At 46.9% G+C, this 12,026-nt stretch overlaps 1 protein-coding gene across 1 annotated transcript; it reads right to left on the reverse strand.

Annotated features, from left to right (window-relative positions):
- Positions 1-932: 932 nt before the first annotated feature.
- LOC147685245 (hemoglobin larval subunit alpha-like) lies at positions 933-7,740 on the reverse strand. Its single transcript, XM_086939608.1, has 3 exons — positions 7,598-7,740; positions 5,283-5,487; positions 933-1,197 (listed from the first exon to the last, which is right to left on the reverse strand). The coding sequence occupies exons 1-3, from the start codon at positions 7,690-7,692 to the stop codon at positions 1,069-1,071; spliced, it is 429 nt and encodes a 142-aa protein (XP_086795734.1). The 5' UTR covers positions 7,693-7,740; the 3' UTR covers positions 933-1,068.
- Positions 7,741-12,026: the final 4,286 nt, after the last annotated feature.

Raw genomic sequence — 12,026 nt, forward strand, 5'->3', positions numbered from 1 at the left:
TCCTAAATATAGCAATAAGCATCAGAAAGGTGACCAGCCAGCCTTTGCAAAGGGCCTTCCACTGCACAGCCACACGTGTCGCTACATTTTTAATATCCTCTGAACTGTCTGAACTAGAAACAAATATTTTTTCTTAAAATCTGCAGATTAATCAGCAGATGATGGATTATGTGGCAAATGCAGCAAATTCAGAAATATACAAAAAACGCAGTGGCTGCCCAATCGTATAATTCCTGTGGCCCTGGCTTTACACTACACTTACAGAGATCAGTAAGAGGTAGAATACTTTGGCAGCACTGATAGGAGTGGCCTACCAGAATTTACTTTTGTCAACGCTCTTTAGTGTGACATCAAGGCTGTAAATATCTCTAGAGTATGGTAACAACATTTGTGACCATGCAGAGGTCTTTACTGCCTTTTGGCTAGGTTCACGCTGTAGAAATACCACATACATACATACATACATACATACATACATACATACAACATTATTTTGTGTGACCTTTGCAGTGGAATAGGTATGGCCGCCAAGATGACAAGTTCCCCTTCAGAATCATGTCAAGTGCTCTCACGTTTCCCCTTTCACCATGTAAGTAGTTCATACAGTTCAGGTGTTTCCTTTAAATGCTAAGATTCAAGACCACTGCATTTCATTGTAAAATCAGGACTAAAAGTCCCCTAAGGCAAAGAAAATACCTGCTGAAAATCTGCTACTTAGGCATGGAGCTGGGAAACTAGTTCTGCATGTCCTGCACCAGAGGGAATATTTAATATTTAACAGAGATGTGAAAATGTCCAACAACACAATAGTTATACAATAAAAGAGCACATACATGACTAAGTTAGAAAATATTTAGAGCCAGAGGTCAAAGAAGAAAGGTGTACATATTTATTAAGATGTTACAAAATAAACGAGGGATTCGGTCTGATGGAACAAGAAGCGGCAATTGATGCATATTCTGTAAACTGAAACTGCATCTTCTGAGCTTCTCACAGAATTCTATGTGTAGCACCACGGCGGCCATCTTGTGATCCCTGCAGACAGTCCTCCTGCGCTGAGCACACAGTTTATCGGTACTTGGAGGTCAGGACACCAGACACTGCGGCCAGGAACTTGTCCCAGGCAGCCTGGCACTGAGGGGTGAAGTCAGCAGGGAAGTGGGCGGCCAGTGTAGCCTGAATGCAGTGGGACAGCAGCTGAAAGAGAGAAAGGCAGAAAGTGAACACCACCACCCAGGGAGCACTTGGACAAACCTGGATTAAAATGGAAAGAACGTCCAGTGATACAATGGCAAATTCACAAGATACTGATAAACTCAGTTTGTGTCCTACATAACTGGTAAAAACATATACAAATGGTATTTTATTTTAATTACCAACAACATTTCATTGAAAGTGCAAGAATGGTACTTCCTCAAAAAAGCAACTGTATTTCTCACTGTGTCCAATGTTTTATCCTCACCACTAGCAAACATTTTGCACTGGCTTTCAATCAAAGAAAGCCAAAATAACAAAGGAATTGTGAAGTATGTGAAAGAGTTCCCATGTAGTATTCTTTTGCGTACTCTCATGCAGCCGTGGTCCGTGCAGGTAACCGCGGTGGGACCAGGTAAGGGGGATTTTGAGGGACAATGCCGAGGGGAAATGTATTATTTATTTAACTTTCCCTTAGCATCGTCCCTCAAAATCCCCCCTGGCGCGGCCCCACTGCCCCATCACTGTTACCTGCACTCTCATGCCTTTGTCAATTAGTCCCAAAACTTGTGAAATGGGAATCAATTGATACAATTAGTACAGATAGACAGGACTGTGCCCTCTTTGCACTTTTACTAATAACGAGTTGAACATTTTAAGGCCAATTCACAAAGACATTTAATAGTAGTAAATGGGTATTCCTGTGGAATCTCTGATTAACTAAATCCATTCCATGTAGATACATTTTTTGTAACAACACCAGGTAAATATGGTGGCGGCAGCTAACTTTACCAGGAAGGAGGGTGGGGGGCCACCCACACACACATACACACTAACTCACTCCCATGCATTCAAACACACACACACAACCATTCACAACACTTACTAACAAATACACATATATTTATACAAACATACAGGCATGCATGCACCAAACATTTAAAAAAAACATAAAACTTACGGTCACTGTAGAGAGGAATGCCTCAGAGGTCCCAAGAGGGTTGGGACTGATGCCATCCCGATTAACACTCAGCCCTGGGCACTTCAGGGCTTAAAACTGAATCGCCCAGGTCCGAGGCAATCAGGGACACTCCCCCACCTCACAAGAGGGAAAGTCCTTGAGGAACCAGGCTGAGGAGGTAAAATTATCAGCCTGGCACAGTTCCGATCAGGCAGCCAGGAGCATGCTCCTTAAGCGCTTGTCTTACTCCTGGCTGCCTGACCTGAACAAGTAGAGTGTCTGTCACGCCGACCTTTGCTGAGCCTGACAGACATTCCTCTTGCTGGGAAAAAGGTGCGGAACGTAGCCCAATAACCCAAAAGGATAGGCCGCAGCTGTGTAAATGTACAGGGCCACACAAAGCACCTCAGTTTTAGAAAAAAAGGTTTCTTAAAGGGGGCAGACCAGGCTCCTCCAATAAGTAGCTTGTGAGCTACTGGTAGCTCCCCATATACCTGCAAGTAGCACTCGTGTATACAGCCCAGTTTACTAAATTAGAATATTTTGCTTAGCTAAATTAATTTATAATACCAAAATTAAAAAAACATGTATTTGAGCCAAACATGTGTATTTTCAAAACTTATAAGCTGAAGTTTGTAAAAAATGGTTGAATTTCGAATATATGTTCAAGGCAGATAGTTGAGAGATAAATCATGCAGTGTTGGGGAGGCTTATCATTTATTTTACCTTGGCAACAGAAGCATTGCTGCTATGACTTCTATATCATTTATGTTGAGACATTCCACAATGGGAAATCCATTGTAACATTACTGCTGGCACACAGTCAGTCAGTCAATTATCTTTATTCGATTATTAAAAATCATAAAAGAACAAGCATAATTTCATAGCAATTCATCAAAGCACAAGTTAATACATAATTATGCAAATAATCAATATTTAAAAAACACTAGAATCACAATATACAGACGAAACATGTAAAAATATTATAAATATTAAAAAGAGACCCTCCAGAAAACAAACATTTAAGAAATAAAAAGGGGAAGTCAATGTTCAGTGTTCAGTAAGGTGCCTAACTCTAGTACGGTGCTTATTTGCACGTGCTCCTGCAACTAAAAAACTAGCAACATGGAAGGCTACTTTTACATTAGGAAGGTGTTGCAAAAACATCAGGGCTGGTTTAACCTGAATAAAACCTTGGTTCCGCAGGATTGGAAGCAAATATCTTTTTCTGATGTCGGTGTAATGTCCACAAAACATAATAAAATGAATCGTATCCTGGGTGGAAAAGTGGTCACAGTCACATGGTTCAGCATCAACAGGTCTATTCCAAGGTTTAAAATTGCCCAGAATAAGGTGGATCAAATCAAAACGAAATCTCGTTAAAAGGAAACGATGGTATGGTTTAGTTACCAGGAGAAGGTATGGTTCCATTCCTGGGACAGATGTCAACATACAATGTTTCCTTACCGTGGGTTTTTTTTAACTCTATGGCTTCCCTCTCCAGAACATATAACTCAATCAGGGTATTTTTTACTGTTTTGAGATCTTCCTGTCTTATCAAGTCTGGAGAAGAGAAAAGCTCCGGTCGTCCGGCAAGAGTCAGCTGCATTTGTACATATTTTACCCACGGAATGTGTAAGGCTCTATCCAGGGCTAAACAATCTTTTAAAATAATGTGATTTAATGTAAGCTCCTGGTTAAGCCAAGTTTTCATCCATCCAATAACTGGGGCTACTTTTAAGGTGTCAGTTATATAGCCCAGTCCTAGCTCTGCGTGCAATGCGTAGGTGGGAGTCGATTGGGGAACTGAAAGCAGAGATCTCAGAAATTTATTTTCTACTTTCTGGATTTTATCATGACTAGTGTACCCCCAAATGGCAGAACCGTACTGGGCAACGGGCACGCATTTTGCTTTATAGACTTTGATAATGCTTTCCATGGGGCGGGCACCTAATTTCTTAGCAAATCCAAGCAACCCTGCTGCCGCTCTTGCAACAGCGTTGCTTTTAGCGGAATTCTGGGGGCCCCAAGTGCCCTTTTCATCAAAAGTCACCCCTAAGTATGGGAAAGATGGGACTCTCCTAACCTCTTTCCCTGTACAAAAAAATGTTTTTGTCTTTCTTTTCCTGCCTGCGGCTCCTGCGATCATTACATGGGATTTCTCTGTATTAGTTTTCATGTCCAACGAGGTCATGAAATCTCCAAAGGATGAGAGGAGTTTATTAGGTGCCACTCCGGAGCGTGCCAATAAGACTGCGTCATCCGCGTACAGGAGTACAGGTAACTTTGTCTCGCCTGCACGCGGGATGTCAATGTGGGATGCAGCCATGACTCCCTCCAGGTCATTTATATAAAGAGTAAAGAGGAGGGGGCAAGGATACACCCTTGCCTGACCCCCCTCTCCGAATTAAAGTGGCAAGTGCATCTTCCTTCCCTAGTCACTCTGACCGAGGTCATAAGGTCCCTGTGTATTTCAGCTAGGTATCCAACCAAAGGGGGGTCGATGCCCATGGCCAAAAGGATCCTCCACAGCTTAGCCCTGTTGACCAGGTCAAAAGCTGATGAGAGGTCCATAAAGGCCATGTACAGGGAACCCCCCTTGGCGGTTACATATTTATTTAAAATTAGTTCCAGGTTTAGGCATTGATCTAAAGTTCCTATTTTGGCTCTGAAGCCATATTGTGCGTTTGAAAGAACACTCTTCCCTTCTAGGAGCTGGGTCAGTCTTCCTAAAAGGACTCTCCCCAAGATGCTGCTGGCACACGTTCCTGTTGAACTGAGGTGATCACTGTTGTAGTGGTGCATATGGTGGCCACTAATGTAATCTTGTCTGATGCGGTCAGTATTATAGCTCTAATAATATTAGTAGCTCACGATGCTTTTCATTGAACATAAATAACTCTTATTACAGAAAAGGTTGGAGACCACCGGGGCAGACATTTTATTTATTTCTATACTCCCTTACAATCTGCTATGGTTGAGAAACATTCAAAACAAACACCAATAAAGAGGCTTGAAGAATGTGAGTAGCAAAGCTGTGCAATTATAGATTGATATTTCTTTTTTAAATTCCTACCGATGGAGGGCTGTTTTTGAACTGATTCAAACTTGTTCACTGCTGGCTCACCTGGAAGTTTCCGGGGTCCACGCGGAGGTTGTAGGCGTGCAGGTCACTCAATTTGGACAGGGCCTGGTCCAGGCTGTCCAGGTGCTTAGCTGCCTCACCGATGGCACACAGGACCTTGCCTCCATGTCGCTTCACGTCAGCAGAGCCCGGGGAGAGGTCGAAGTGGCTGAAGTAGGTCCTAGTCTGACCGAAGCTGGCAAACAGCCTGGGGAAAAGGACACATCAGCTTTAATAAAAAATGCTCTAAAAAGCACACTCACATCAATATTCTATCCAGCACTGTAACCTCAGACAACAAATACATATATGAAATGGCTATTGCTGTCGTAAAATGGAAATACATTTGTTTTGGGCATCACAGAAAACGTAAGGAAAGATAACATTTGTCACAAAAAGTCTGCCCCGAAAAAAGGCCAATTGTTAGATCAAAGTTTTGGCCCAAAATTCGAATCGACTATAAAACATATATGGGGCAGATGTATCATCCGTTTTTTTTGTCGCAAACGCTGCGATTTGGAAAATAGCAGCGTTTGCGACAAAAAAAACGGGATTTGGAATGTATCATTCAAAAAGCCTCGCAATATTAAGGAATCGCTAATTTAGCGATTCCTTAACATTGCGAGGCTTTTAAGAAATGGCAAATTGCGATTTAATATTTGAAATGTATCAAGCATTTCAGTGTTGCGATTTTTGACTAAGAATTCGCAAATTACCATCAACTTGTAGTTGGTGGTAACTTGCGAATTCTTTTCAAAAAGCACTTTTTTTAAATTCTAAAGGTGCCATATGACGCTCATACATGCCCTTAGGGCATGTATGTGCGCCATATGCGTACACATATCAAATTCAGGGGTGCAGCAGGGTGTCCTTAAGACACCCTTGCACCCTTGAAATTATTCTCAATTTGCGATTAGCTATTTGCTAATCGCAAATTGAGTATAATTTTCCATTCATTCCTATGGGCCTCCTGGCCCATAGAAATGAATGGGAAATTATTCCTTAATTGCGATTAGCAATTTGCTACTCGCAATTAAGGAATTCTAAGGAATCGCTAATAAATAGCGGAATTCTACATACATACCATTTTGCACTTCTCAAATAGCGATTCCTTAACAATCGCTATTTGAGAAGTGCAAAATGGTATCTTGATACATCTGCCCCATAATTACAGTGACCCATTTGCTCTAACCTCTTATACCTGTTGGCCATCATCTCTGAACATTTCCTTTATGACTTGCAAGCCCGTGCCATTGTCCAGAAGGCTCCAAACTCTTACCTCGTAGCTTCTAATCTCTCCCATTCCTTCTTTGGCCTCTAACTCCAACTCTTAACCCTCATAAAATCTAACCTTTTTCTAACCCCTCTTGGGGCTGTAACCAATTTCTACTTTACTGTAGGTTCAAAACAGTTACCCCTATGGGATCTAACCCCGCGGTCACTTCCTCTAAGCACACTAACCATTTACCACTTCACCCAAGGAATAACTTTTTACCACTTCGTCCATCAGCCTTACACTCTTACCGCCTCCCCAAAGTATTAACCTCTTACCAGTCCCACTATAGGCCTTAATCTCTCCTTTTGCTATCTCAGCTGTCCCAGTGACATGTATGTGCTCCATACAGATGCCCCACCATGTTTAAAGGGACTGCGTACTGTCCAGTAAAAGCCCAGGCTGTACACTGCCCCTTGGGCCTACATTGCTTTTGGCGACGAGGCGCAAAGATCCGTAAAGCACAATGACAGCTTTGCTGCTGGTTCGCTGCTGGTGGAGACACGGAGAACTCTGTGTGCTCATCTAAGACAAGCCCATATCTAAGCTACCTGGAGGATCCATGAGTTGGATCAGAACACAGCCAGCTATGCCAGGAAGGTGAACCAATGTTGAAGCCAAGAGGTTGTATTTAATGGTAAACATCAGTTTGAGGTCTATGTACACTAATCCGCCGGCGTGAACACCATATATGTCGAACAATCTTAACCAAATAGGATTCATAATTTTGTCTAGCAGGAGCAGACCACAGTCACCGCACACACACCCCTTGAGCAGAACTCAGGAACTTTTAGGAATCTGCAATGATTTTAAACTCCTAACTGTTTGTAATGCTGGAATAATCAATTACATGTCAATAGGAAATGGCTAAAAGGCAAAAGTCACCCCCAGATCTGACTGTCTCTTTAAGAGAAGTAAAAAACTAAACACAACTGTCAAAATGTGCACCGCCATCATGTAGATCGGTCTTACTTTAAATAGTTACACCCAATACTACACACAGAGAGCGGGGGCATGTCTGAGTAACCCCCTCCATAGTCCTCACCTGTCCAAGGCTTCTCCCCCGAGGGCATCGCAGTGCCCAGAGATCTTTTCACAGAGGCCGACCACCAGGGCCTTCTCTTCAGCAGACAGAACCATCTTGAGGGTGAGGGCTGGCGGGCTCAGGATCAACAAGAGATGGAAGTTGGAGACAGTCCATGCTCTGTGCCGGGCAGAGCCCCTTTTAAAGGGCGAGGGGGCCGATGAGCCTGGCAGCCTTCCACCGTGATTGGGCAGTTTTGGATTCCACCCAAGGAGGCGGGGCTATCTTATCTCCTTGAAACACTGGCAGGGAGCAGGTGTGTCTTTCCAGCATGACGTGAAAAAAGGTCTAATCTGTGGGTTGCTTCATTAACTTGGCCAAGAAAGACGTTTCTGGAATTTCAAAGATCTGTTTAAAGGAATTGTACATTGTTTTAGGTCATTTTGCTATTAACAATGAACTTTCATCAATCCTTGGAAAGGTGTGCAATTGAAAACATGCCCACTCTGGTAACAGAGAATATGGCACGTTGGATTCTTACTCGGTGCTGAACTCACATTGAAGATGACAAAATGCATTTGCATGCGAAAATATGCCTTCACGGAGCCATAGGTCAAGCCGGGTTGGTAGAAAGAACAAACATGAAGGAAAAGGTGACATCTTCGTTTTTCACAGTTTCATGTTATAGGACATTGGTTTAAATACAAAGAAGGAATATTTACCGACCAAGTTCTTTTTCCGAGTATTTCTAATTCAGATGCAGGCAGGAGTTTGTGCCCAATAGACATTTTAAGTCGTGCACAATTTTTCTGTTTATTCCGCAAAAAAACTCCTACGAATTTGTGTAGGGAAAAAATACAAGTTTTCCATGTGTCACTGTTCGAAAAGGGGAGATTCAGACTATAATATTACATTCAGTTTCTTTCTGAGGGGTGGATACGGGGTGTAAATGTATTACTGCATCCGGTACATACCGCAGCACATTCCTGCAAGAAATGCCGCTGGCCGCGCGACATGGAGGGGAGCATGGGCGAGACAGCGTCTTAGTCCCACACGCCGCGCGAGAGGAGCCTGCAGCGCGCCAACCCCCCCATGATCCACCCTCCTCGCCAACGGCCAATGGGAGGGCTCTTCTAGGGATGGGGGCGTTCCTGGGGGGTATACAGCAGGCCCAACAACTTTGTTCGGCCTCTCCTTCCCGCGTCGGTTCCTTGGGCTGCTCTGCGCTGTTCTGTTCGTCAGGCGCGGTTCCGGTTTCGGCCTCATGGTGGCCGTCCTGCGACTGCCTGCCTCGCTGGTCTGGCATTGGGTTTTCTGCCTCGAAGGGTGTGCGATGAGTGCTGGTATTCGAGGGCCGCTTGCGGAGGGGTTTCTCGGGGTTTTGGGGCCGTGTTGCCCCCGATGCAGGCAGCGGTTGTGTGGCCTGGGGGGCCGAGGGGGAGCGTGCCGGGCAGTGGTTGTTCTGGCGGGTGATGGGAGTGTCCATGCCGCCTCGTCGTCCTTTGCAGTCCTGACGGAGGACGTTGATTGCATGTGTTTTCGTTTAGTTGGGCTCGCTCTGCGTTTCTCGTCTTCTCCTCTGAATTGTTTGTCACGAGTGATGTCTGATGGGTGCGCATCGCCAGCCTCCGTGCAGCAGATTTCACGTGTCTGGTGTCAGCTGCTCTGCTAGCAGTGCAGATGTTTGCTGTTGGGTATGGTAAGGAGTTGTGGATTGATGCAGGCGGCGGTTGTGTGGCCTGGGGGGCCGGGAGATAGCGTGCCGGGCAGTGTTTGTTCTGGCGGGTGATGGGAGTGTCATGCCGCCTCATCGTTATTTGTAGTCATGATTGAAGACGTTTGTTGCATGTGTTTCCATTTAGTTGGGCTCGTTCAGCTTTGCTCATCTTTTCCTCTTATTTGTTGTCACGAGTGGTGCGCATCGCCAGCCTCCGTGCAGCGCATTTCATGTGGACGGAGTTGATAGCACGTATTGCTGCGACTTCTTCCATGGGAGAGGTCGGCGCTGACTTATACACGGTGCTTTCTTCTCCACTTCTGTCCTTTCGTGCCAGCCAAACGGCACTTAGTTTGCCAACTTAAGGGGGATGCATTGCTGAGTTGCCCTGCTGAGATCGGGTTGGGGTATGTAGTCGACACAGATGAATGTGTAACTCATTGAGCCATCATGCAGGTGTGGCATGGATTCGTGAAGGTGCAGAACCAGGTGAAGCATGTTGGGATGCAGTGTTGTGCAGTGGCAGTGGGGCAACTGAGGGTGGCGGCTGAGTTGTGGCGCCAACCCGATCCCCTCGCTGGTCGAGCGGCGATGCAGTGGTTTGTTTGAGTCGATCAAGGGGGGGGACAGAGAGGCGCGGGTCGTATTTTTATTATGTACTTGTTCTTTGCTGCGACCGCATTTTGGGTCTATGAAAGGGTGACGGGTTGGCCTATCAGTTGGGGCGGGCGCAGCTCGTTGTTGCCCCTTTTGTTGTTTTCGTGGTCGCGGTCCTTGGTTTCCTCGGTCGGGTTCTCGAGCTGCGGCTGTTATGGTGAATTCTATTCTGATCACTACTATACGCCCCCCGCTCTCGTCCTCACTTGAGGTGGTAGCTGCCCAGGTGCGAGGCAGTTAGCTGGGGGGGGGGGGGCAGTCTGCTCCTATGGGGCTATGGTATGTGGTGCTTTTGTGCACTGATAGTATGCCCATGTGATCCCTGCTCGGATCGGGGGGCTGTTGATTCCGTTTTATATTCGATGGGCTTCGGATCTTTGACTGTTTTCCCCATGTCTACTACGTGTGGAGAAGGGGGAGCGGCATGGGGTTTTTGTTTTGGTTATACATTACGCTTACGGTCCACACGTCGTCTTATGGCTGTGGCCTCGGTTTGGGCGGGTGGAGCTTTGGGGGCTTAACCCCTTCCTTCCCTTTAATTGGTTGAATCAGCGGGCTCATGGAAGAGCCACGGTGCCACAGCACTGTGATACTAATTCTGTAGTTATCCTTCTCTTTCATTGCCTTTTCGGAGATCTCTCCGTTCTTTTTTGCCTCAATCGATTGTTTGTTCATTTTACATGATTATACATCTATTGTTCAGTATGAGCTTTATTCGTTCCAGCCACGGTCCCTGGTTCTATCCCAGGTTATCATCCCAGTTTGCAAGTGTTTAGCATTCTCCTTTTAAGGGCCTACCCGTAGTGCGCTCTACGAGGTGCTCAGTAACGTTTTCACCTGGTCTTCTGGTGCCCCGATTTTAATAGGTAGCCCCCCTCTTTTCCCGTGCGTCGAGATGCATTAGAGGTAGGCGTGAGGTGAAGTGAGAGCTTCCTGACAGGCTGCCCCGGGACACCAAAGGTGGCTACCTGCGAGGGCGGCCATCCTTAGTGCCATAGGATGGCACGGACCCTTAGCGGTCTAGTGGTTGGCTGACTCGGTGGTCAGCCAGTGGACAACCTGGGATCCCCCCACGCGTGAGGTCATTTCCTGTCCTGGGGGAGAGGGGGGTGGGCTATATAGCCCGGGGGGCGAGGGTCAGGCGTCCTCTTTTGTTCCTGGGCAGCGGCGCGTAGACCCTCGCCCCCCACCCCTGGAGAATCCCGCAGCGTGGACCCGGACTGCCCGGCGTTCTTTTGTTAAGGTGAGGGACTTGTGCGATGCTCATGGGATGAGAGGGGGAGGGCTGGGGGAGCGGGGCTTGCCCGGTGGTAAGAGCTGGGCGCGCTTACAGCATTTCGCTTTGCTGAGTAAAGGTTTAGTTTCCATTGTCACCGTTGACGTTTTGAGGTGTTTTCACTGTACATGTTTCGCGTCGCTCGTGTGCGCCTCCAGGGGAGAGGGTGTGGCTGGGCGGCGGGAGCGGCCGTCTTTGAGCGGGGTGGCCAGGTTCGGGTGTGGCGGGGGGGCTTGAACATCCTGTGGTTCTGGGTGGATCGCGTGGTCTCGCTGTGCCTGGGATGAATGTGTCCGTCTGTGGTGCGGCTGGAGCTCATTGAGGCGCTCGTGTAACTTGGGGCCGGGTTCGCGCTATGTGGAACTGCAAGGGAGGAGGGCCGCCACAACAGCGTGCTTTGCATTGACTGGGGATGTGCACTTGTGGCGGGATTGGGACAGATGTGGCGAGGGGTTTGGTTTCGCTCTGGGTCACTTTGCAGGGTTTTGTTTTGAGCGCGTCTACTGGGGCTGTGCAGAAGATTGGGTTGTGTTTGGGGGGGGGCGCACGTGAGGGGGGGGGGCGTTCCTTCGCTGCGACAGTGAGTGGCAGGACATTTCCCAGCTGATGTTGTGCAGCGAAGGGTTGCTTTTGTTATTCCCAAGTTGTTTGGGTGTCCTGGGTGTAGCGCTTCTTTCGCGTGCTTTGGTTTGGGGGGCTTTTGCACTAGGGCGGCCGCCCGCTCCTCTCACCTTAGGGATGGAGACGGGGCGGGCGGGTCTTGGAGTCTTGGAATGTGGCTTGCTGGAATGCAGCCTGCT

The sequence above is a fragment of the Lissotriton vulgaris genome, chromosome 10 (assembly GCF_964263255.1).
Source record: "Lissotriton vulgaris chromosome 10, aLisVul1.2, whole genome shotgun sequence".
Lineage (NCBI taxonomy): Eukaryota > Metazoa > Chordata > Amphibia > Caudata > Salamandridae > Lissotriton > Lissotriton vulgaris.

Excerpts from the sequence above, each read along its gene's own strand:
- LOC147685245 (XM_086939608.1), bottom strand. The coding sequence starts at position 7,692 with ATGGTTCTGTCTGCTGAAGAGAAGGCCCTGGTGGTCGGCCTCTGTGAA. Across the intron at positions 5,488-7,597 it reads GGGGGAGAAGCCTTGGACAG|GCTGTTTGCCAGCTTCGGTC; the intron begins GTGAGGACTATG and ends CCTTTTCCCCAG. Across the intron at positions 1,198-5,282 it reads TGGACCCCGGAAACTTCCAG|CTGCTGTCCCACTGCATTCA; the intron begins GTGAGCCAGCAG and ends TCTCTCTTTCAG.